Source organism: Trichoplusia ni, chromosome 26 (assembly GCF_003590095.1).
Source record: "Trichoplusia ni isolate ovarian cell line Hi5 chromosome 26, tn1, whole genome shotgun sequence".
NCBI classification, from domain to species: domain Eukaryota; kingdom Metazoa; phylum Arthropoda; class Insecta; order Lepidoptera; family Noctuidae; genus Trichoplusia; species Trichoplusia ni.
The window spans coordinates 669,323-696,528 of record NC_039503.1 but is presented as its reverse complement, the minus strand read 5'-3'; the positions used below and the strand labels follow the sequence as shown (position 1 = coordinate 696,528).

The following is a 27,206-nucleotide window of genomic DNA, read 5'->3' as shown; positions in this document are numbered from 1 at the left end:
TCTTATACTTGAAGGTCATTTTGAAATGGATATTTTACAGTACTTTGACACACTTTTTAAACTTCACTGCAGCAGTAATTCAATAAAAAAAAACGAAAAAGAAATATGTAGAAAGATTTTATTATAAAAACACACAACATTTACAACTTAAAAACCGGTTAAGTATGAGTCGAATTCGACTCTTAGGGTTCCGCTCAAAAAGGCCCAATATGTCGCTAAGAAACTTGTGACTTTAACAACCTTCGCTTAGCTTAGCTTCAACAGAAATATATATGATAATAATATCTATGATAATTTTAACTGTCGTGCTATCACGATTTTATATTACCCTTAGGTTACGGAACCCTAAAAAGGCTATCATACAATCACAAACTATACAAAGATATCGATAAGTCAGTCTTTAAAATAGATAAACCTAACGCGCATCACTAATGAACATCGGTGGGTTGGGAGATCTGGTCACAAATATTTCTGAACAATAACAATACTTATTTAAATGCGGATGTGTTTCAGTTACACAGCTCGATTCGTCGCCATACCTGTAATAATGATGAATTATTTGAATAATAAATCTAATTATTTGGACTCTGTACATTAACTCAGCACGAAAACGGGGCCTTTTGCAGTGCTATCAACTTATGTATAGTGCAAAAATCAAATTGCGCAAAACTGTCTTGTGTCTAGCTAAAACGATTCCTGAAATACAACTTGGTTACAGAGGACCGACGGATGGACAGACAAACAGGTAAAAACGTGTAATACCGAGGGTCCGTTTTCTATCCGCCCATCCGTCACAGGTTATCTCTAACAAACCAAGATTTGAGATGATGTATTCTTCTGCCGCTATGCTAGCAAGGATTTATTGTACCGATTAACTCACGCGTTAACTCTTGAAATATCCTTCTCACTGATCAAGATAGAGTCTGCTTGTGGGTAGTAGGTCACGGTGCCTTCAAACACACCTCTACCGGGACTCAGAACAATCTGAAATTTGGTAAATGTATCGAATTTCTAATACTACTTCTTTGAATGACAATTTCATAACAATTATGATATTTTTTTTCATTTAATAATACCAGGTTTTTTACGTTCCACTGCTAGGCTTAGGCCTCTTTCCGTATAGCCGAGTGGTTGAGGTCACCACGCCAAACCCACTGTGAGCGATGTGTCGCGGGTTCGATCCCCGCGTAGGACAAGCGTTTGTGTGATCCACGAATGCTTGTACTGAGTCTGGGTGCATGTGACTTGAATGTTAGCGAAACCTTCGTGACAAAAGGAAAAGGATTAAATTCCTTAATGCGAAAGTCGTATACCTTAGCCTGATAATATTCCTTTTCAGGTCTTGGCGCCACTTTCCTGGGGTTCCCAAGAAACGTGTCCATTTCGTTCTTGTACCCATACTTGAGGAGTTGAGAGTTGACACTTCTGTGCAACACCCAGTCTACTTGTACCAGCTGTCTGGTGACACATTTGGCTCTGGAAAATAGGTTTATTGGTTGACATGTGCTTGGGTTTGGTTCGAGGTTGTAATGCTATGGTTGGAGGATTTTATTTAGCTGTGTAATATAAATCAAATGTTTTAATATTTTCAAACAAGAAAAGCAGTTTTGGGCAGTGCAACTGAATGATTCTAGTTGCTTAAAATATACACTTACATACATCTATACTGAAAATCGTTTTCGAAAGCTTTTGCCATTGCCATACAGTATACGTTTAAATACTTAAAATCTAAACGACACTCACACTACTGGATCTCGCAGGACTGCATCAATTCTCTTCTCCTCACCAGCGAGAAGATACGGAGATTTTTTGCCAAAAGATTCATAGAACTGGGATGCATAGCAATTGACAAAAGAATCTCCGTTTCTCCCTTCTGTCTTGGAATACAACATTCACCATATAATGTAAGTATAACTACCGACACTTACCTCTGTTCCTTGCTGATCCCGTCAATAAACTCGGCTAACAGAGTAGCTATATGATTGTACATGGGGTCCGAGATGGACACGTTAAACCATTTAGTGCAAGCGCACCAGTGAGGCATTATACCGGCTTCGGCGCATGACCGGGACTCTGGGATCTGGAGATAGATGGCGTTGATCAATAACGGCCGCTTTATATATCTAACGATAGATTTGACAATTGGAGATAGAATTATGACGTACTAGCTTTTATCCGCATTCCCGAATCGAAAATGATCAGACTAAACTATCTGTGTACCATGTTTCGTTTAAATCCATTCAGCGGTTTTTACGTGAAAGAGGAACAAACATCCATACACCAATACATCCCTTCAAAGACATCAACAAGCTTTCGCGTTTATAATATTACATAGTAGGATTTTAAACTAAGATAGTGTCATAATTCTATCTCTAGTAGCAAAACTGGTACAAAGATAGCATATTGAAATCGATCGTAAATCTATAGAATTATAGAAGGAGGCTATTTCTAGAGGTATTCTGGTTAAATTTTGGCAAATACCCAACGCCGAAACGTACAGTGAATCTATCCTATAAAATCCTTTATTAAATTATCTTTTTTGATGCTGTCTCACCCATTACTAGCCCATCGTAACCAGATCGCACAACAGTCTTACCGGTTCCAACAAACTCAAGGCTCTTCGCAGATCAGAACCTGGTATCTTATGCTTGCTGCTCCTCTTCTTGAGCCCTAACACATCCAACAGTGTGGTATGTATGTCGAAGGGCGTCGTCAACACATCTCTGTTGCGAGCTAGAGCCTCTTCTACACCTGGCCTTAGAGCTTTCAGTCTGTCCGGCAACATTATTGCCATCAACGGAAGTCGCTCTTCCAACTTGCCTTGGTAAGTTTCTCGGATACCCTCGAATCTGAAAATGGCAGTTCTTGAATTGTTTAAAAGAAAATTATTTCAAACTTAGGCTCTAGAGCAGCAGTTTAGCAGTTCAATTGCAGTCGGCGGACTGCACGTTTGGATGCAGTTGGATTGCAGTTGAAACGCTGTCCGACTGTCTAGACCCTTAGTCGTGTGATCCTAAAAAGAAAAGCAAGAATTTTGGGAAGTGACAAAATTACATTGTAAATATAAGTCTGGCCTGTAGCTATCGAAAATGTCCTTTTCAGCATTTTCCTTGGTGTAGCGCCTTATTCGATTATCACTCAGTTGGTATCACATACTCAAAAATACATCTTCCCATTGGGTACAAGTTACCTCCATACCAAAAACCTACTTCAATCACCTACCTAGACCCATGATCCCCCATGATGATGACCAGCGTATCTTCAAACGCTTTCCTCTGGTCCAGGGTTTCCAGGAAGGCAACTAGATCCTCGTCAGCGTTCGATATCAGATTAAAGTTGTCATGCCCAACGTCTACAATGAATGTGAAGCAGAACTTTTTTCCGTCTAGCTGGAGAAACTGAAAAGTAATTAAGAGAGGTATTTAAATCTATCAGTCACTACTGAGCTCATGGCTAATTTACAAATGCACGAGTTGATCTGTTACAGGTTAAGCTAAGCTTGAAATAGTGAGTCCATGGCTGGGTGACCATCTATATTAAAACGAGTTCCTCCGTATATTGGAAGGCACGTTAAATTGTGGTTCCCGGCTGTTATTTATACATCTTTGACAGTCGTTACGGTTGGTCAGAAACTAGAAAGTCTGACAACCAGTCTAATTAATGGGTATCGTGTTGCACAGTAAACTTGGTTGAGGAAGTCTGATTGGCAGTCCCTCCTTGCAAAACCCTGGTACTTAGTTGCATCCGGGAAGCCTGGAAGCCAACTCCAACTAATTCTTAGTAATTCTAAACCTCACTGTTACGAGTCACACTAAAACCGGTTTTTGTATCCTTAAAATTGTTTCTTTTTGATCTCTTGGTTATACACACTTCTTTTCCTTATTAGTGTCGCGAGTCCAACCCGCACTTGACTTTTGATTTGCCTCTTTATGGTAGCTTGATGGCTCTATGCACATTATTTTGAAATAATTAATTAATTTACCTGATCAGTAAGATCCAACATAAACTTATACTGGGGTATGGCCCCAACACAATGTTGGTTCTGCTTGTTAAGGCCGTCCATCCAGTACTTCTTCTCCTCCAAGAAGAAAGCCCTGAGGTAGTGGTCTGCCGGCTGCTTGCGGAAGCCATTGAACCTGTATTGGAATGTGCCTATCCAGGGCATGTCCTCGAAGAATGCTGTTCGGTAGCTGTTATAGGAATTATTTTGGGGTTAAAAATCTTAATTTTCAGAAGTGAAATTTTAGAGCAATGTTACGCTTAAATTAAAACAGTATATTCTTCTTTTTCCCACGTTTTTATACACTCGCTTTCTGTATGTTTGTTTATTGATCCGGTTGGATTTCCAACTCAATTTGGAGGCCCTTCCCGAAAAGCTAGCAGACTGAAATTTTCAGGGTAATTTCAATCCTGATGAAAACTGTAACAACTGCTGGACCGATTTTGATAAAAATTTAATGGAGTTTTAAAATCGTGGGTATTTAGATTTGTTTAATCTATAAATTTTATTTTAAAAGATAAATCCTAAGAAAAGATTCTATATTATATATTTACCACACTAAGGGCCGATTTAACTGATTTATGAAAAATCGGCCCTAAAACAACTAGCTATCTGAAATCTTACCCATATCCCTTCAGCTGGTGGAATATAAACAGCCTGTCTTCCACATATCGTTGTTCCGTTGCTTTCTTCCTGGCATCAGGATGCTCCTCCTCAGCCCGCCCCGTCAAGATGGGGTACAAAGCTGCTGGGGTACCATCACCCACTATGTTGTATCTGAGAACAGGGAGATGCTAAGGTAATTTGAAAGGAGTTTGATTTTAGGCAAGGAGTAATAAAATCCTTCAGGAGTCTGAACGCCTAGAGCCACCCAGACTCGCACAGAGCATACGCTAGCCATCCCGGGATTCTGGCAAAAGCAGTAGTAGGGGCCCGGGGTATTTTTAGTCGGTGGAAGTTCGACAAGTAGCTATTCACACCGAAAAAAAGAATAATAAAATCCAAGTCAAGATGTTATTATGTTATTTCTAGTAGGTAGGACCAAAATAGGCAGAACAAGTGATTCTAAGTCCGTGATTAGAAAAAGTCATTCCGATGAAGAAGAACCGGTGAGAAACTTCATAGGTTTAATCATTTTTAATAAAAAAAGTTCATAGCTATGCGTCAGAATCCGCAGGATAGCTGCTGTATTGATGTGAATTTGAAATTTTATACAATTTGAATTTGTAACAATATATTATTGACAAAACAAAAAAAAACAGCTTATTACACGTTACAAAAAAATAAACATTTCCTTAAAATACCTCAAACACATACCTGTTCAAAATAACAGCTTTCTCAGACAAATATTTAAAGCTATTTGGCATTTTCCTCATGAAACCGTTATGCGAGGCGGAATCGAACCCGAGTACCAATACGTTGTAGTTGTCCAAGCCCATCGGCCTCTTTTTCCTCACAGCCACCGGTCTGAAGCCAGCCTTGTAGCCGTACCAACGAGTTGATACAATGCTAGGTCTGAAAATGTAACACTACTTAGATATTATTAAAAGTCAAAGCCGCTGGGTCACGTTGGACACAGGCGGCTATGAACCGGTCGCACTGGAGATCCGGAGGCCTATTCCAGCAGTGGACAGCTATTGGCTGAGATGATGATGATGATGATCCAAAAGTCAAGAGTAATATACTGAAAGCTTCGCTGTCTGTCCACCTGTCACCAGGCTGTATCTCACGTGAGATAGTTATGACTATAAGTTTCCTAGACAATGTATTTTTATCTTTCACAAGTTTTACCATACTTTGCCAAGTGACGTTTAACATGTCTATTTTGTGAAGACTTTTTGATGGCTTGGTAAATCTGTTACACCATTAACAATGGTTTTTCTTATCAAATAAATCGAATAACAATTTAACTATAAGATAGACTTTAATCTACTATTCCAAAAGATCCCCACCTTGTTTTATCCATACCGGAACACGAGACTTTGACATGGTCACTCCTGTTCAGATTATAAGCGTTTCCGCCGCGCACTTTAACCGGATTATCTATAAGGTATAGTTTATCATTCACGTATATTATCTCTCTGTATGTGCAAGATATGTCCTTCATTGTCTCTAATATTTCAGTTACAACGAAGCATTGTGATTTCTGAAATAAATAAAAATATGCTTTAACTAATGTGTAGAGAATTAAGAAGGTGAAATTTAAAAACCTTCGACAAAAAAATATGTATTGGGATCAGCCTAGCAATGGGATAGAATGGGCTTATAGTAACAATATTATAAGGTGCCAAATTTTCTTTGCCAATAGTTTACTTAACTTGAACTTGATAGTCGACATCTTTCGAAGAGTATTTTCAAATAAATACTTAAATAAATATTTTTCCAGCACCCCTGATGTTATTCTTAACCAACGAGAAATGCACACATAGATTTATTTTTTGCTCAAAATACTTTTGATTAATATGCTTAAAAGATTAAGGCTCAAACTGGAGGCCGAAGGCTGAAGACCGGGTGTTGTTGCCCAACTGGGAGGAGGCCTATGTCCAGCAGTGGGCGAAAAGCTGAATTTTTTCATTGACTGAACATGCTTCTTTACTATACAATACTCAACCAAACTTACAACACATTTAACCCAATCGAAGCCTTCACATTTAATTTTCGGTAGATCTACAATGAACCTCATTGCTTCGGCGGAGAATGGGTCCAGTTCTGGCATCTCACATCCCGTGCCTTTCTCTAATAATATTATCTCCTTCAAACGACTCTGGACTAGCCTGAAAGTGGTAGATGTTCTTTTAGTAGAATTTAAGATTGTATCAACTTTTCAGAATTGTCTACCCAAAGGGTAAAATCCTATTACTGAGGTTCCTACTGTCAGTCTGCGTCCGTAGCTAGGCTGGATCCCATGAACCTTTAATAGCTACATAGTTTATTGTTTCACGACTTGTATCGAACGCCAACCAGAGTCCTTAAAAATGAGCTGACGTGACGGCGGGATCGCGATTCAATAAATAGACGTAAGTAAATCGTTGTTAAATAAATCATTATGAATCGGCCCCTCGCGAATTACTATCTCTATTATATAAAATTCTCGTGTTACGGTGTACGTTATTGAAATCCTCCGAAACGGCTCGAGCGATTCTCATGATTTTTTTGTACATATACGGAAGATCCGAGAATGCAATATGCATGCAAGCATTTTTTTTCCTTCGTTTATTTTTCCTGCTCTTTGGCAAAACAACGTTTGCTGGGACAGCTAATAATTATATAGAAAGAAGAATACTCACACTTTAGTATCATTCAAACCAATTGGCCGAGGTCGATCTTGATTGAAAAGAAATAGTATCGTTGTAGCACACATAGAGAATCCCACCAGCAATCCAAACGCCAGCCGCTGAGTGCCATACAGTCTTTTTGAACATACTAATACCTGAAAACGCTGTAAGGTTATCATCATGACCATCATCATCAGCCCATATTCATCCACTGTTAGACACAGGCCTCCCCAATTGCACGCCATCGAAATAATCCAGCTACTGCCAGCCATCTTGCGCAGATTATCACTCCACTGCACCGGTAAGGTTTTAAACTTATTCTATTAACTTAGGCTATCGTGATTTACAGCTGAACTTAAGCCCTTAAGCTGGTCTTCCAATTTTCGCTTTCCATCAGGGCCCCATTTCTACTATTAACAATGGCCGATGAATGAATTGGCTTAAAATGACACTTCCTATCTCAGCATTTTTTCTACACAATAATTGGAAATTTTTTATGGGTCGGTACACTCAAGGTCAATATAATGAATTTTCAATTACTGTGTAGGAAAAACAGCAGTATTGGGGCCCAGGTCTTCCAGCTCTTGCGTTTCCTTACGAGGTATTCGTCGTTATATAGTAGTACTAAATTGTCACCTAATACAGTCACTCAGTCTATCTGAAAACGTCCAGGAATTATATCTCTTTGCTGAGTAGGCCATAGCCAAGAAACAAAAAAAAATATGTGGCGGCAAAATTTGGTACATAGTCTTTTACTTTAGTAGCAGTGATTTATCTAATGATCAACATGTATTTGTATAGAATTCCGTAAAATGATTTGTAAGAGTACATTTTTCCCGTTACGTTAGTTCATATTTTTCATTGCGTTACAGCGAAAGGGGGGTGGATCATATCTTTTGGATTGCCTTATTTTAGGAAATCTAATGCTAAAGGAAAACCGCGTGAGGAAACCTGGATTCCAAATATTAGAAGCTGAAATCACCAACCCGCAGCCTACACTTATTTTTAAAAGAGTAACTTATGGAGTTTGTGCCAGTTCTTCTCCATAAAAAGGACACTCATCATTTTAAGGTTTAAAATAAAAACTTGTTGAATTTCAGCTAACGTGGCAATCATTGCTCAAAGCCTTCCGTTTCTATAAAGAAGCCTGTGCCTAGCCGTGGGACGTATATAAACTGTATGAATCTCAAATACCTACGGTAGATATAAAATAAGCACAAAAGCGAAATTACCAAATTCATTACCTTCCAGAACTTATTAAATATTATCCTGAGTACATCTAACACCATTATAAAAATTATTTATAACTTTTCACAATAGAATGCACGTTTTTTGTGGCAATCAATAATTGACATTATTTTTAGCGTCCAATGACAATAAGCTTCTACTCTATAAATATTGAAGAAGGTTTTATTGTAACTAAAAAGGTATTACATAATTATTTATTTTGAAAGAAGGTTTATTTTGAAATCAGATCTCTACTAATATTATGAATGTGAATGTTAGTTTGATCTCGCGCTTTTATGTAATGTCTGTCTGTTTGTCATCAGGCTGTTCCTCACAAACTGTGAGATGGGTGGATGTTGGCAATTGGAATTACCATTTTTGGTCGGGAAAAGATTTATAGATAATTATTATGTACTAGCCTTATCAGCAGTGACGTTTAAACCAAAGACATTATACTCTACTGTTTAATATAAAGTCTTTGGTTTAAACATATTACAACTCTATTTTTGGCTATGATAAAAAGGAAATATGTTTAGTACTGAAAACAAATAAAAACTTTCGATGATTTATTAAAAATATTCATTACAAAATAAGTAAAAAATACTGATACAAAATGCTTAAAACTAATTTATTGTTAAAAAACAATTATTCTTACTTACATCTAAATTATTTTTGTATTAATACAAACAAGGCAAAATTGTTATACAAAAAAAAACAATATGATTTAAAAAATAAGTTCGAAAAAAAAACAAATCCTTTTTTCTCACATTTTGTTTTACCGTATATAATAATATAAATGGATAATAATTATATAATATCCATCTCATAATTTTAGAAATCGTTGATAAAATAATAAAAAAACAACATGAAAATAGTTTTTAACAATTTCGTTTGCATCAATACAAGGCTTACAAAGTTACTGTACAATGGTAACTTAAGTTTCGTGGTAAAAATTGTTGGTCACAGACCTAATCAAACATAGACAGGGACACTCATATTTGAGTGTTTATGTTTAAACAAAACGTACTAACACTCAGTAACAAGAACATAGTTAATAATTATCGTAAATGTAATTTTAAGAGAACTGAAGTATTTTAAAAATCATAATTTAACTGTAACTGTCAAAATGTTATTGAAATTCAAAATACCATTATGATAAAAAGTTTTCGGTTTCATTTAATTTTATTTTATTTTTGTTTCGTATGTATCCTCATACTTATTGTTAAATACATCTTTTTCAACGTTCCCTTAATGTAGCCCTGTCTATATTTAACCAAGTCTATGGTAAACGATGACGGTTAATTCATCAATGGTACCCAGGTACGCCATACGCGGTAGACGGTTGCTTGTAACCCTGGTTGCTATTGAAACCAGTTAAGGAACCACTGTAGTCGTGTGGTGCGTTGTAGTTGTAACCTCCTGGAATAGTATTATTGTCACACTTTGAGTATATGTTAAGGTGAGGTGTGTGTATGTTTGTTTTTAACTCTATAGCGTCAAACGGTCGGCATAATATACAGAATTTGGTATGGATATAGTTAAAACACTTCGATTAATATAAAATAGGTCTGCTTTGCATCTACATAATAGCGGAAATTACGAAGGCGAGATTGCGATTAAAGGATAGGTAAGTATGTTTTTTAAATTGTTTAAATTGAATAAAAAAATATAAATTATTTTTTAGATTAGCAAATAAAACCCATATTTTTACAGCTGGGAAAAGTTCATTTGTGGAGCAGGATCGTACTCGAAATAAGTGAAATCAAAATCCAATCCAGACTCAGAACAATCATTATGGGATCACATAAGTGCTTGACATACGCGGGGATCGAACCAGCGACACATCATTGGTTGGCGTGGTGACCTCAACCACTTAGCTATCCGTGCAGAATAAAACAAACTGTATCCACAGTTAATTCAAAAACAGCTGAACCACATTTGATGAAACTTCACCCGAGTTTTTCTAGACTGTGTATTAGTGTTACCTTGTCTGTTATTGTGTGTGGGTTCCGGGTATTTGGCCTGACCCTCGTACCGGACGTCAGCGTGGAAACCAGTCTGCCAATCAGCGTGGTATGTCACTGAAGAATGAGTACAAAGAATTAGTTATTATAATAAGGGAAATAATTCTGTGCTACTTTTGTAAAACCCTACACTGTACAGTATTAATGAACTTTAGTTTATTATTTATTTATATAGTAAACCATATTATTCCTTTTCCAGCATACGGGATGACGGCTTTTTCAACTCCCAGAAGAGGTTTTTTGGAGTTATTTTGTAACGAAGAACGCCAATTTTAATATTCAATTCATTTTGCTGTGTTTTCTTAATTCATATTTGTTAACTCTGACTCAAGCACTAAGGAATTCAATCCTAGCGGCGCGCAGGATTTCTCAAACATTCAAGATACCCAGAGACAAACATTTGCGGATCACATAAATGCTTGTCGTAAGCGGGGACCCTCCGCGTGGGCTTCGGTTTCCTGCGCACTTTTTATTATATTGAAGCCAAATTTTAAAGTCGACAGACAGAGATACTTACTTTCAAATTTTTATTATATTAGTATGGATGCATAAATGACATACCAATCTGAGTACGTCCGTCGGGCAGCTGAACTCTATATTCCCCCCGTACCACGTTACCGTCAGAACTCTCCTTGCGATCGTAGTCGTTACCTGATTGTGCGTCCTTCACCGAGTAACCGAATTCGTAGGATTTTGGCTGGAAGTAAAATTATAAAAGTCTTAAATGGTAATTTGACAGTCGTTACAGGTAGACAGAAGCTTGAAAGTCTGACAACCAGTCTAAGTAGGGGGTATCGTGTTGCCCAGGTAACTGGGTTGAGGAGGTCAGATATGCAGTCGCCTCGTCCTTGTAAAACACTGGTACTTGGCCGAATCCGGTTAGACTGGAAGCCGACCCCAACATATTTGGGATAAGGTTAGGCCGATGGTGATGTCTTAAATGTGTTACTAAGTATAACTGATAGCCTAATATTACTATTGGTTGGTAAAAAGAGAAGTAATGTGTTATAGATTTTGTTGTACAGTTTTTTCTTGATTACTAGAGGGTTTTTCAAGCGGCGAAGGGTAGTTGTACGGGGTGCTAACAAAATATACCAATAGCCAATAGGTCATACGTAACCTATAAGTGTATCGTTTGAAAAGTGCCATCTTAAAAAAAGAAACAATTTGATTTTGATTAGCAGGATAAAGGGTATTACCCTAATGCTAATGCTAATCATTTGAAGGTAGCAGCCTAAATCACTTACCTTTATTTTCTAATGAAGAGTGTAGTCTTTTCTGTCTTGAAACTTAAACTATTTATCCCCATTTTAGAAATATTAATAAAGTTCAAGCCTCTAGCCCTATTAAACCCTATCATACAATTTTCCAAAGTAAATCATAACACATAAAAAAAGAAAGAGCAACACAAAACCAAGTTCACAAGCAGGAAAACGACTTAAAAAACTTGAGTAATCTTGGCGCCAATTGAGTAGGCGTTAAATAATAAGCAGACGAGACAATAAAAGAAACTGTTATCATGAACCGGATCGCTCGCCTCATTTAACCAACAAATTCCATTCATTCATACCGCACTGGTTAACAAGCTCAATTAGTTTCGACTCATGTAAATCCCGGCACTCATGTGACTCGACCTCTAAACTGTTTACAATAATTTGCTCATTTACGCGAATCCAGCTGACCGTGCTAAAACACCAAATTAAAATAACCTGCCCAACGGTATTGAAGAGCTTAAGTTGATAGTATAAGGTCTAAATTCGCTTGTACCTAAAGAAGAGAACCGCATAAACAAAGTTGGTAAAACTAAGATAACTAATCAAAACATTAACAATAGCAGTGTTGAAGTTGATTCAGTTTGCGACGCACGTTCAAAAATGTTGAACAAAGTTTTACTTGTTGCTTTGATAGTATTTGTGGACGCAAAATTGACGATTTACCTCACGGACACTCCAATACAGAGAATAGGAACAAGAATTTACAGAAAGGAACTACTGACAAACGCGTTTCAGAGCCCAAAGGAGCTTGCATACGATTCGTCGAGCAGAAACTTATTTTTCATGTACATGGACGATTTAACGCAGAATTCGAGACGTGCATTCATAAATGTAGTAACAAAACAAGCAATGAAAATCGAAGGAATCGAAAGGAACAAAGCTACTGCAGTTGACCCTGATACAAGCGACGTGTATTTCGGTTCAGACGATGGACTTTACAAATATGATCCAATATCGAATACTGCGACAAACATTGGTCTTTACAACATGAATGTATTTAAAATAGTCATAAGAAACAACGCAATGTACTTAATTGACGCTAACGATCATAGAATCTACAAGATATTTAATGAAGGGAAAACCGCAGTGAGGATCGGGAATATGAAGACAGTGATGGAATTTGAAGTGGACAATCAAAATAACGTGCATCTAGTGACTATGTGTGGTGTCTTTTGCGCTTATAACAGTCAAGAAATTGTCAAAAACACAGATTTGAGAGTTGTGTATCACTTTTTCGTTGAAGAGGATAACACGTTTGGATTGACGGATGATGGTATTTATCAAATTGATTGCTTTAATGGTACGGCTAGGAAAGTGGCTAATATAGATTTTTATCCATCGAGTCTGATATTTGGTGACTATGGTGACATATTTTACAGTATTGAGAACGATATCTATAGGTTAAGGCCGATCAATTCTTATCAAATTTTAAATATACGTAAGCATAATCATTAATTAGTGTGTTGTGAATTAAATTTTGTACGCGAGAACGTTTTAATTTTATCTTACCCATCTCTTTGAACTTTTCAAATTATTCAAATATAATATATGTTGTCACAATTCTGCTTCAATTTCAACTTGAATGCTAACTAAAACTTTCTAATTAGATGAATTAACAATGCCCTGTCAAACATTCTGATGGCATCCATGTGTTTGTAATGATATGTGTTACAATTTTTGCGCATTCAGTTTTGTGGTTTTCGGCACAATTTTGACATCATTTTAAATAAGTAATAACTAGGAGGCTAGTTCTTCTATTTCACAAACAATTATTGTATAGTTTTTCGGTCTGGTGATATCAGAGATTAGCCGGTACAAACAGACAAAAAAAATGATTTTGCTGTATGTTCATAAGCATGCAGTGAAAAACGGTTAATTCAATATTACAAACAGACACTCCAATTCTATCTATGTACGTATCTTATCTTAAAAAGGTAGCATTATGTATCCTTTCTTAACAAGATAGATACATACATTGAATGCTACTAAGTTCCCAACTGTAACATTCATATTTTAAGGGATTATACTGAGTTGTGTAAATAATTATTTTTAACAACTTACCACTTCATGATCATGTCCGTGACCGTGGTTGTGTCCATGGTCATGATGACCTTGGTCATAGTCTTGAGAGCCTGATCCGTAGGCAGGAGGTAGGTAATTGTTGGTGGGGGAGGAGAATCCTGAAATAGGTTTCATTGGTATAAGATATAGTAAGATTTAGGTACAGATGTAGGTACCACCGTAAAGAGTCGTGAATTTTGATATTTTTAGGAGTCATTAATAGTTTGGCAAAAGGTGTTTATAATATTAGTCAACCGTTTGAAAAAATATTACATAAGAAGGTAACAAGTTTCCCAAAAGCACCTCTTTTGGGGTTTCATTTTTTGTTTTTGTTCACGCCCGAAAGTCCCGAAACTCTCAATTCTACTTTGACCGGTTACTTAGTTCCTTAGCAACCAACCCTTCTATTATTATCCTTATTCTAAAAGGAAACCTTTGAATGTACAAATTTTGATGAAAGATCAAAGACACGTGACTTACCGCAAGGAAATTTAATTTCTATAATTTTACCATTTTAAAATCACGTCACTTAAAGGAGTGTATCACAAGAACAATTACAGGCCCTGACGTTAAACATTACAGTTCAAAAGTTATTATTTTTACGCAATAATAAACCCAGCTAGCAAAAAACATGTTAGGCAAATTATTCGGTCATTCTTCATCTCGCCACTAGAATAGGTAAGTACTAGAACATAATGAGTCTAGATCTGGATTATTTGTAAAACCTAAAGCTTGATTACTGAAAGATTTTGCAAATTATATTCAGAAAGTCACTCAGTAACATCCTGAGTTACATTTTAAAAGATTGTGTATTTAAATAGAACGGAAGTGGGTATTTCAATTTTAACTTAAATATCTAAGATGTTATAAACATAGTGCAATTTGAAGTTAAATTATAGGGTTTATGAAAGGTCAAATATTTAATTGCGCTGTTGGAGATTAGCTTTTCCATTTGGCTTTACATTTATTCGCACTCATTTGCTCCTGTTTGTACTGAGATAATTTTCAATCTAAATTATTACAATATTTTTTGTTCACTTGTATATAGTTATTACAGCTGGAAGTTTATTGTTTTAAATTACAATAATTATAACATTGCCAACATTGTTTGTGGGTGTTTTGGGAAACGAAATAATTGTGTGTAGTATTTGTATTAGAGAAAAAAGTCTGCTAGCAGTGAAAGACAAAGTAAATTTTCGTGACCTTGCACTAGTCACTGGGTCACGAAAATTAAGTGACACACTAAGAATATATGTATGTCTGTAATTAAGGCTTTTTGGGAGGGGGGAAGATATAACAAACATAAACAGAAATTACGTACCAGTGCTAGGAGGTAAATAGCTGTTGGTTGGCGAGTTGTAATGGTTGCTGGGTTGCTGGTAGTTGTATCCTTGGACCGGTGGCTCGCAGGTTGCTGCCGCCGCAAGAAGGGTGACGAGGAAGACCTGGTGATGATGAGAAACTGGTGATTATACCTATACTAATGCTAGGTGGTGAAATGAAGAAGAGAGAGAAAAGGCTGGTTTGTTTGATTTTGCAGATGAGGTTACAGGTTCGAAGTGAGTACAGGTAAGTAAGAATGAGGATTTTCTAAAGCTAATGTGTAAGTACTTCTTTTATTATTGTAATGGATTTTGAAGCATGGGCGCCAACAGTATGCAGTCTCTGTTCTTGAACTCTCATAGCCGAATCTTATTGCAGACCCAATAAGACTCTACTTTTCAGGGGAAAGCAGGCGTAGGACGTATTAATGTCTAAAACGCACAAATCATTAAAAAAGTCCATGCGTGCCTGGGGTATTTGACTTGGCAGTACCGCTATTAGAATTTGGAATCGTTCTCGATTCCAAATTCTTAGTAGTAATCCCTCCTCTTAGTAGAGCAATGCTCAACCCATCTCCATACTTTTGCCCAATAGTTAATCAGTTACAAGCTGATATTAATATTGAAATCGTAGAGATACTTATTAATACAGTTTCATCATATTCTGGTGCATGACTGCTATTCTTATTGCGCAGATTGTAATTATATGAAACAAAAGAACTATATATTAATTAGTTCTCAAGACAGTTGGTTACGTTACGGTTAAAACATTTTTTTAATATTCGACGGCTAGACCGATGACCACCAGTATTATTCCTGATATATTAGGCACAATAATATATTACACCCTACTAATATGATAAACGCGAGTTTGTACCACTTTCACGCAAAAACCACCGAACGGATTTAAACCAAATGTGGTACACAGATAGTTTATAACCAGGTTTAACAAACAGGATATTTTTTATTATACCGCCAGTGCCTTTATATTTGGTGCTCCCCAAGTTACTAAGTAGTTACGAGTCATTTTACCCCGTAACATGGTAAGTGCCTGTTACGGATAGTTAAGTTTAAGTTACGGATTAATGCAGGCAGTAATCCGTAACTATTTTACTTTGTAAGATAAAAAACCTACTGTTATATAAATATCAACATGTCCGACCGGCCCTTTCACTAGCCGACATGCATAATTAGTTAGATATGTATTTAGCGAAGCTAATTCTCACGTAGAGAATGGGTTCAGTCCTAGGGTTTCATCACTTGTCCATTGCGTAATCTCGTAAAGGAGGTTTATTATTTAAGTTCTAGATTAGGTTATAGATAAAAGCTAGCAAGGAGTGTTGGATGTAGTCTTGGATCTATTTTAGAGCAGCATCAGCCTAGCCTTCCAGGGGTCGGCTTCCAGTCCAACCGAATGCGACTAAGTATCAGTTTTTTACAAGGAGCGACAGCCTATCTGACCTCCTCAACCCAGTAACCTGGGCAACGCGATAACCCTTATAAAACTGTCTGTCAGACTTTCTAGGTGCTAGCCGCGACGACTCTCAAAAATGTTTGAATAACAACCGGGACCCGCAATTTAACATGCCTTCCAAAACACAGAGGAACTAGACATGACATGATGTTGTCACCCACGTGATCCATCACAGACGTAATGCCTGACGGGTCAGCGGGATTTTCTGAAAGGTTTATTGCGGACCCGGCATGTACGCAAAAGGCAAACAAAGGAAAATAGTTAAAAGAGGGAAGTCGTGGAAACCAAGTGAATAATGATCAATTGACATTTTCATAATTAAAAGCTACAAGGACAGAGTTTGAAAGAATTTTCATTTTTCACATGGGTAAAACTGAATAAAAAATTAAGTAAAGTTATTATTTTTTCCCACGCGGATCCATATGCAGTCAAAAATTTAAATATATAGTCTCTAAATAACACACAAAAGCTATAATTTTTTAAATAATTCCTTTGCTACAAACCGGATATTAAGCGAAAGTGAACTGCCTGTAATTACTGGTAGCCGAAACAAAGGCTCAAAATATATTGTAATTGTTGCCATTGTTAATAAATATTTGCTCTACGTAATGAAATAATAGATAGGTAACATTTCGAAAATTTTAGGGAAACAATGGTGAGTATGGTCTTTTGTTTTTTGAATTGGTGTGATGAATTTGTTTTTTATTTCATAGAATTAATTTGTCAAACTCCGAGAACTTTTACAATTTATTTACCACGTTTTGGAAACTCATTTAAAAAGGGTCTGCTTTTCTTGGAATTTTCTTTTTTGAAAATTAGTATACTGCATGTTGTGTTAAATTAGTGGAATATCTAATGAGTGAACAAAACCACAATTGCAGTTACAATTTTGTGTTTATCGTACCTCAACCCTTATCGTACCTCTTCAACCATTTAAAAAACCTTTCGACAATTTCAGTTTGAACAATGTCAGAAACACAAACATAAAAACTAAAAAAAAACAAAGTAACTGAAAATAAACGTTGGTACATCTATCTATTACCTCCCTCTAAATTGTCCCTCATTCGACAACTCAAAGAAACTATGATTGAAACAAGAACAAAGGACGTTAAACACAACAAAGCAAGAATCGCCACTAGTTGCACTAGTTTCATTAAAACAATCGTTCCCATGCAACACTGGTCACAGAACATTTTCTTTGTCCTAACTTAAGTATGGTTTACATGGAGCGCTATGTAATTTGTACTGCTTGACCCTTGTGTCCAGTTAAGCTGGTTTTAACTGATTTTTTAATACAGGGTTGTGTTCCTAAAGACCTCCATATGATCTGTCGAAGTCATCTAATTGATATGAAAACATCTGATCCAAAAATGGTTACGTGTTTATTAAACTATATTGTGTCACAGTCAAAGCTGTTAATCGTCTCAGAGACTTTTCATTTCCGAAAAGGGTTCTTTTTAGAACATAGTGACACAGGATGCAGTGATAAACTAGTATTAAAACTGTAAGTTAGGTGACATTTATTTTCACTGTTCTCTCCTACACTGGCACCTTTGCCTATTACTAAACTTTCCATGTCCAAAGGATAAACTTATAACTAAGGACTGTCAACAAACAAACTGTCTGTTTGTATGTCTATCCGTCTGTGTATAGGTATCTCAAGAACGGTAAGAGCGGTATAGTTGAAATCCCAACCAGGTTTTTTAGCCTATTTGGACGAGTACATCTTACACACGACTGGCATTTTAACCTCCACAATGTGTTGATCTATTAGATATTCGACTCATATAAACCCACCACAACAATGATGGGCGTCTCAAAGCGATTACAACAAGAATTATATCACCATTTAAGTATGGTTAGTGAGGCGTGGGCTAAACCTTAAGCCATAACAGGGTAGCGTCGAGACATGGACATCATAAAAATTTGTACCTTGGATTACCATGTTTTATATTGTTTTGGAAAGAAAAAGTGTTGTAGGTTTACTTGCGAAAGTACCAAAACTGTATCTACTTCATCATCATACTACTACTACTAATACATACTACTATCATACTATTGGTAGCTACAAGAAAGGAAGGGATTAATTCACATAACTTTCCTTCTGCGTCTTCCAGACTTCCAGATTTTACCAACCAAACCAGCTTATAAATATCCCAAATCTACGCTTAATCCTTAAACCAAATAGGGAGATATGAGTATTGATTATCAATTTAGCACTGCGGGGAATCCAGGGGCCCGATTCTGCTATTTACAATGGCCGATGAATGAATGAAAAATGGCTTAAAATTACACTTTTCGTTTTCTCTTTAGCATTTTTCCTACACAATAATTGGAAATTTAGTAGGGGACGGTACACTCAAGGTCAATGCATAAAATCTTCAACGATTGTGTTGAGATAATACTTAAGAGAATAGGAATAATTTCAAATTTAATCCAATTGCCGTTTATACATCGGCCGTTGTAAATAGCAGAATCGGGGCCCAGGTCTCTTAGATATTCTAGATATTATCTTAAGATATTTTTCGCCACCGTCCTTCAGTGAAGTCTTAATAATTAAGTACATAAAACTTTGAGAAAGTCATATTGATACTTTGCTTGCGTGCGTATCGAATCTGTTCCTCGTGATGATAATCGACCCCTATTTTTATCTGACTTTATAAACAGTCGGAACAAATTGACAAGCAGCTTAGCGATCACGTAAGAAAAAGGAGATTACACAAAAATACAACGTTCGCTCCGCTATAAAATTACTACGAACCCGCAATAGCAACAATAATGCTATTATTTAAACAATTTCACAATATATTACTGCACGCTCAATTACTACGCTGGACGATGACAGACGTAATTGGCCACAAACTGGCCACTCCGTTATGAAATACTATATTTATTCAATGTCGGATCGCTTGATTATATGTTACATTCTGATCTAGTTATAATCATCAAGCGGGCAAAAAGGTTCTATAATATTTGGTCGAAATGAGGTTCACTATGTCAAAGTAACAGTTAGTTTCAAAAAAGACATTTTACTTAGCTTTTTAACCGTAATTTAGTGTCTACTTATCATTGTACGTCTTTCATGTAAATGAACATTCGAAAGAAATGAAAATAGTTTATTATTGGGACTAGCCCACCAGACATGCGTATCATTACAAGTCTTGTATGCCAGTATCTACAATGAAACTAACTAGAACCATTGAAATAATAAAGCTTGATGTGGTAAGATAACTAGTTGAAGCAAACCAAAGATCGGGGCAATGGAGATTATCTCAGTTGGAATCAGTCCTGATTGCCAGGCAATCGTGCAAAATGGGTCAAAACATCTCTCGCTTCAGAGGTATCACAATGACATCTTTAAAGTCTTGGTCAGTTCGAGTCCTATCTGAGCTTTAAAAAAAATTCAAACTGTGATTTATATAAGTTAATGAGCTATTATTTAAGACCTGCTTGTTTGATTCTAATAATGGGTATGGGGTACCTTAATATAAAATCTCTTGGAACCGCTATTGCGGTTGTGGAAGCAATCTAAGAGCCCTTTTGAAAGGGTTCATGGTAAGGTCTACTAACAAAAAAATATGAATATTTAGGACCTGATAACTTGGGACATAAATCGCGTTAAATTTGACACGTGAAACAATCAGCCTCAAATGTAATTAAATGGACTTACCTTGAAATGCACCATTTTTGTGATTATTATATCTGAAAAGAAACAGTTCTATTAATAAAGCTCAAAATTATGTATTCTTATCTAAGATGAAATCACATAACTCTTAATTTGAATAGTTTTGGTATTTACATTTCATTAAAGTGCATAGTAAAAATAAATTTGATGGCATCTTCAACACAAAAAGATCTTTTGTAAACTTTTCAATCGAGTGATCAATATCGGTTCGATTCGATATCGAGACAACATGTACGCCATTAAGTTACATCACTAAAATTGTTATAGTTATTTCTATGCATATTGTTATGATCGGTTATGGCACACAATGAAATTATATTATTGTGTTAAGTGGACACATCTTAAGAGGCGGAAGGCAGAAGGAGGTTCAATGAAAACGAAAATAAGAAAAATTGATACAATTTCTAAAACAAGAATAATCAATTATTTAAATTCAGTCAACGTTATCAGCCAATACCCGAGTCCTACATACAGATGCTTTATAAAATGAAGATCCAACTGTGTTTATTTCATAAAAGGCCTAAAAAGGCGCTTTGACTATAAATTTTAATCGATTGGCTCGAATAGAGCGATTCCAAAATTTTATTCGTAAAGAAAAACGTTCTTGTATTTCATTGAATTTCAGTTACAGAATTATTATAACAGGCTATATACGTCCCACTTTTGGGCACAGAAGCGGATTGGTGATTTTAGATTCCATCATTTCTAATCCAGGTTTCCTCAAGATTTTTACCTTCACAGTTTGCCATTAGTATCTTAAAATAATTAAAAAAGTAGGTATTTATATCTTTGAAAAAGTCACATTGGTTCTTTGAATACGTCGTATTCGAACCTGCTTACAAATCCATGCATAGAACCTTAAAGGCTACGACGACATTGCATTAGCTTCTTCATTACAGCATAACCCAAGTCCAATAGTACGAAACCTATGAGAAGAAACTGCTCTACAACTGTCGGAAACTTATCAGGCAACCCTTATCAAAATCTAATCGACCATACATCTCCACAATGGACCCCTCTCATGCGAAAATCCGATCTAATCTCTTATGTAACTGAGAAAACAGCTTCACAATTAAAACAATTACATAAAAGTTTAGGGAAAGATTTACTTCAGATCTGATTGTGTTGTTCTCATGTTTGTGTTTACGATCATTGAAATAGTTAATTATGTGGCAACTGCTTTAAATTTATAGGGGTGAATAGATAATGACGAAATGTAATAGTGTTTCCGTAACTTATGGTGATTGAGCGCCATCTGTCGACTAATTAGGGATATTACCTAAGTGATACTGAAAAGTATATCAGTTTTTAATCAGTACACCCGTCATCACCCGTGACCGTGGCTGGTCTGTTTTTTGCTCAAAAAAAATTAGCTAAACCACACAAAGTGGCAAAGCTACCAGCCTTCCGAACACGTTTCCCGAATTTGGCAAGGATAAGATGTATATTTTGACGCTTTTAGTCTAGACTTATATAGTTTTAAATGTTAATAAGTAATATTAGATATGCCTTTTTTAATCTGTACAGACCCAGTATTTTTACGCAACGCTATAAAGACCTAGAAGCCATTATGTTATGAACATTGCCCGCGAATTAAAGAAATAGACGACCAGTGGCTATTGTGGTATTATATTAAAACCTATTTATTTAAATATTTACTAAATCCAATTTTATACGTGTTCCGAGTGTTCTGGTAACAATATACTTTCATATTCTATGCAAGTACGTGATGTTACAAAACTTCATATTTTTCCATATTTTATAACCCTTTAAATCTTTCTCTCCTTTCTTTCTCTACCTATCTATAAACTCGGAAACATTCATACGTATAAAACTACATCTTAAAGATATTCTTAAGTTCATATTGCGTTTTAATCTTCACAGATTGAATATTCACACGCGACGGTCTAAGTTGATTAATTGATTGATAAATCTAGTTACACCACTGTTGGGTGCAAGTCTAATTTACCTGAGTCTTTCTACATTAATTAAATAAAATCTTGATAAACTAAATAAAAGACAGTTAAATTACTCTTTAATTATGTATTCTTAATTTTTTTAATCTATTTAGCTTACGATGACAGATACGATCGTGTTGTTTAAGTTCTATTTTGGGGTTTGGACAGTCCTAATCATATTTCATCGTTCGCAATAATTATCAAAATTAATGAATTACATTTGAAATTACAATTTTATCTACATTATATAACTACCGCAAATACAAACTTAAAGTTACAGGACAAAAAAACAAAATAATATCCCTCTTTTGATAATGCGCATGAAACAAAACATATTCACTGCATTCTGTTTTTTAACATATGTCAGCATTAAGAAATTAAAATATTAAGTAACTTATTATGTTAAGGAAATTCTTAATTCTTATTATTACATAGGTGCTGACCTATGAGGGCCTAATATTAATATTTTTAGTGATATTACTAGCTGTTGCCCGCGACTTCGTCCGCGTGGTTAGAAGAAATTGCGACTATAACTTGAGATTTAAACTATCCTATCTCTCAAGTTGGATCGAACTCTGCACGTGGTGTGCGAATTTTATTATAATCGGTTAAGTGGTTTAGGAGTCCATTGAGGACAAACATTGTGACACGAGATTTATATATATTAAGATTGTAGTTGTGAAAGCGTGACAACGCTCTACAGGGCGTAAAGGTATCTCTCTTCCACCACTTCAATAATTTTACTTTAAGAGGTGCTAATAGACCCCCACAAGTCAATAATTATGCAAAAATTAAGACGTTTTAAATTCATGAATATGCAATGTCACTCTAAAAAGCAATGTGTTAGCGGATATAAGAATAAAATTAAATTACAGTTAAAAATATGTCTTCATTTGTTGCGATCAATGCAACAATGGTAATTTTAGCAAGATTGTAATGTATTTAGTATAGTTCTAATTTACCGAAGAAACTGTCATTTTGAAAAATGCTCTACATTTTATAGTGCGCCATTTTTGTTTTATATATCTGTTAGTCGCATTTTAAAAGCTGGTAAAGCAGTCCATGGTTGAAATATTACACAGAAAAATATTCTTGGCGTATTTCTTCTTACTGCCATTTTCCTACTCACTTTAGATTTTTGATGAATAAATTTAAAAACCATAGCTTCCAAACAGGCCGTCTTAGACTATATTTTATGTCTGTGGTTACAAAGAAAATTGCAGCCTACAAGTTTTCAGATGATATATCGAAACAGTAGAGTCGATTTAGAATGTGAGCCAAGCAATATTTAAAGTGTACCACGTAACAAGGAGGTTAGTCATTACCTTAAGGAAAAGAAAGCATTATTTCTATGTTAATGGTCCTTATATTTTATCATTAAATGTGTTTTTCGGATTAAAGATTTAGGTTTCAAAATTGTAGGCAGGACTCTACATTTTAATTTGCGCATTATCGTGTTGTATCGATCATATTAAATTCAAACTAACTAACAACATATTATTTTCAACTAAAATATATATCTTTACCTCACTAAAAAGTAATAACCTCGAAATAATAGATCGTCATGCCAAGATTTTTCCTGGTATTTATATTCAGAATTATATACAAACAAACCTAACATTTTCAATATTTCTATCACGGAAAGTTCGAAATATCTATTTAAACCTTCTAAATAAATTAAATAAACACATAGCAACATATATCACTAAAACAAACACAAATAATTACCTTTTTTTCAAACGAAACACACAACACTTATTTCGATAAAATAGAAATGGCGCGCAAATTTGAAAATAGAATGTAACGCACTGCCCCAGTTCTGGAAACGCACTGATACAGTTTATGCGCAATGTTGTTTTTATACGCTGTATGTCGAAGGCACACCTTCATACAGCCTATCCCATTGTGAAGTTTTTAATCGACCTTGTTTGACCATAAATATATTTCATATCAATTCTGGTCTATGCAAAAATTATTACCATAAAACAGTAATGTTAATTACTGAGCTACTGTAAATTATGAAGTGATTTCAAGGTTAAGACTAGATTATTTTGTTTTTTTTAAAGACTTGTTTGAGTTTAAAGGAAATTTTTGAAAACTTATTTTTTTAATATTATTAACTCCTCTTTAGTTTTGTGGTCAGTAATCTCTTTGGTTAATGGCAACGGATGAGTTCGAAAATTCTATTTTTAATTATAATACCGTATGCAATCTTTTTTCGTTTTAAGATTTTTCGACATCACTATAGACGCGCATTTTAGTGCGCCGCCAACTCTCCTGCTTAATAGCTCTTAGACACTATATTTTTGAATGGAAAATCCACAAATGCTTTCTTTGGGGAAAGCGAACATTACATTCATAATGACTAAACCCCACCCATGTTTTTCATTTGTTTTTGCGTACCGAAGCCGCATCAACCAATTTGTTCAATCAGGCATAATCCCTAATCACCGCTTATAGACCCGGAGCATGCGAGACACCCAATTCTGCTCTCCACCCGAACCACATGTTATACCTACCCTCAGGATACACCAACCAGGTCAAACAATAGAAACACAATTATACCAAAGAGGTTACAATAATAAAATAACTAACTGACATAGCATCACTTGACATTGTTAACGACTCTACAATTTAATTCGATAGACATGTGAAGTATTATTTAAGAGTTCTTATTCCTTTTACGTGTTAAACAAATAAATACTGTTTATAATTGAAGGGCAAATGAATCATGATTGTCGGGATACGGGGGTGTATCTAATAGTAAAGATATAGTAGAGTTTTTATAACTTAATTATGCTCTAAGTAATGTAGAGCAAATCTTTTTCTCAGTAATTGGTTTATTTAGGGCACATACGGTAGTATAATTTAAAGAAAAAGCGATAATTACTCCATTCGGTAACTGGTAAAACTCCGGACATATCGTCGTTCTCTACATAAAGGGTAAAAACGGAACTTTATTACTGATGCTCCGTTGTTTGTCTGTCCGTCGACCACCATGCTGCATCTCAGAACCGTGATAGTTAGATAATTATAATTTTTTTTTTTAGCTACATTTACTTATATCAGGAACAGCTTTGTTTTAATTATACATATACAAAAACCTCTTGATTTTAAAATAAATGCTCTACAATACCAAAATGGCTTGTCTATCAAACAATCTGACAAATCCATGAAGAATCCCACACACTTGCTGGTACTGTACGTGATTCCTACATCTTGTAACCAAACATTGAAGTCAACACGTACCATAAGATTATGTCACAAGGTCAAGTCAACGTTCAGGAAGGTTAGATTATCATCAGATTTTTTAGGGTTTATAACATCATTTGTTTCCTCCGATAGCCGAGTGGTTGAGGTCACCACGCTAAACCCACTGTGTTCGACGTATCGCGGGTTCGATCCCCGCGATTGACAAGTATTTGTGTGATCTACGAATGCTTGTTCTGTGTCTGGGTGTCTTGTGCATGTGATTTGTATGCTAACAGATCCCCCTGCGAGACAAGGATTAAATTACTTACCGCGGGGAGTAAAATAGCAAACAAAAATGAAAAGATTCGTTTTTATTAAATACTTTTTTGATATTGTAGAATTAGAATTGACTACACTTTGAATTGAATTGAAACAATTTTGCAAGAATCAAGAAAGTACCTACAACCTTAAAAAAGTCACATTTCTAGGTGCCTTGGGATTGAACCTGCACCATCACGTTAACAAACCCGTACATACAACCACCAGGCTACTAAATAACGCCCAAATGTATGGAAATAAAATATCGTTTAATTGGTCACGTAACTTTGACCCGTCATCTCAGTCATGTGGAGAATTTTTAATTGACGTTAACGATTATAGAAATATCTCTTGGCTATCATAGAAGTGTGGAGCTTTTTATATATTGATAGATTTGTACTCGACTAGATGCGATATCAAACGACCAAAACATCTGTCCCTTTTATAATGATTATCGACAGCCAGACAACTGGAGGACCAAATATCGATCGAGTTGACAGTTACGGACATAGACATTTACGGTTTTCATCTATTATCTATACTTATACTTACTAATATATAAAGCTGAAGAGTTTGTTTGATTGATTGTTTGTTTGTTTGTTTGAACGCGCTAATCTCAGGAACTACTGGTCCAAATTGAAAAATTATTTTTGTGTTAAATAGACCATTCATCGAGGAAGGCTTTAGGCTATAAACCATCATGCTGTGACTAATAGGAGCGAAGTTGCTATGGAAAATGTGAAAAAAACAGGGCAGGTATAAATCATATCTTCTACCCACGGGGACGAAGTCGCGGGCAACAGCTAGTATCTAATAAAACAATATGAATCTTAGACTTGAAGGAAATGTTTATGGATTGCAGTTTGTCCCGCATCCAATGGTAGATTAAGTGATGGTCTACATATACATACAGATTTCTTAATGCTGCTTTAAGGCTTCCCTTTACCAAGTGTCATCCACACAAAACACGTTTCTGCCAAGTGGGATTCAGACCTGCACTCCCCATGGCGCTAATTGGTGACGGTGTTACTTACACCACTTGACCATTCATGCCTTCTCGTGACTTACACCATTCACATCAATCCCATCCCTCAGGGGGCATCGTAATGATATAGTACAGACAGCGTGACTCCTAATTAAGATGAACATGATCTGAAAGCAACTACAAAAAGAATACCGACGTTAAATTACTATTACACAACTGAAATGGTTGGAACCCATCAAACTTTGATTTATTGCTGGAACTGGCAGGGGTGTTCAACAGTTTGTTAATGTCAAGAAATAATTTGTCATTCATTGTGCGTTTAGGAAATTTAACAGCTTAAGTTTAAATTATTTAACATATCTATAAATACTTAACTTTTTATAACAAGGCCGTAGAGTAGGAATCACTGAA

At 35.7% G+C, this 27,206-nt stretch overlaps 3 protein-coding genes across 4 annotated transcripts; 1 reads left to right on the top strand and 2 right to left on the bottom strand.

Moving 5' to 3' along the window:
• Positions 1 to 51: 51 nt before the first annotated feature.
• Positions 52 to 8,721, bottom strand: LOC113505644. 2 transcript variants are annotated; one of them, XM_026888447.1, is made up of 13 exons: positions 8,508 to 8,721; positions 7,288 to 7,430; positions 6,621 to 6,774; positions 5,953 to 6,146; positions 5,318 to 5,515; positions 4,625 to 4,777; positions 3,983 to 4,190; positions 3,223 to 3,398; positions 2,597 to 2,849; positions 1,929 to 2,080; positions 1,314 to 1,476; positions 881 to 984; positions 52 to 539 (listed from the first exon to the last, which is right to left on the bottom strand). In XM_026888447.1, exons 1-13 carry the CDS (start codon positions 8,562 to 8,564, stop codon positions 416 to 418), a joined length of 2,079 nt encoding a protein of 692 aa, XP_026744248.1. In that variant the 5' UTR covers positions 8,565 to 8,721; the 3' UTR covers positions 52 to 415. The 2 variants fall into 2 exon arrangements, with proteins under 2 accessions (XP_026744248.1, XP_026744249.1); XM_026888448.1 differs by having other exon boundaries at positions 8,520 to 8,721.
• Positions 8,722 to 9,354: 633 nt separating this feature from the next.
• Positions 9,355 to 24,104, bottom strand: LOC113505652 (pro-resilin-like). Its single transcript, XM_026888454.1, has 7 exons — positions 24,029 to 24,104; positions 20,328 to 20,359; positions 15,183 to 15,306; positions 13,862 to 13,980; positions 11,088 to 11,223; positions 10,488 to 10,583; positions 9,355 to 9,921 (listed from the first exon to the last, which is right to left on the bottom strand). Exons 2-7 carry the CDS (start codon positions 20,340 to 20,342, stop codon positions 9,809 to 9,811), a joined length of 603 nt encoding a protein of 200 aa, XP_026744255.1. The 5' UTR covers positions 20,343 to 20,359; positions 24,029 to 24,104; the 3' UTR covers positions 9,355 to 9,808.
• Positions 11,419 to 13,287, top strand: LOC113505651 (ommochrome-binding protein-like). The gene has a single exon (XM_026888453.1). It carries the CDS (start codon positions 12,401 to 12,403, stop codon positions 13,253 to 13,255), a length of 855 nt encoding a protein of 284 aa, XP_026744254.1. The 5' UTR covers positions 11,419 to 12,400; the 3' UTR covers positions 13,256 to 13,287.
• Positions 24,105 to 27,206: the final 3,102 nt, after the last annotated feature.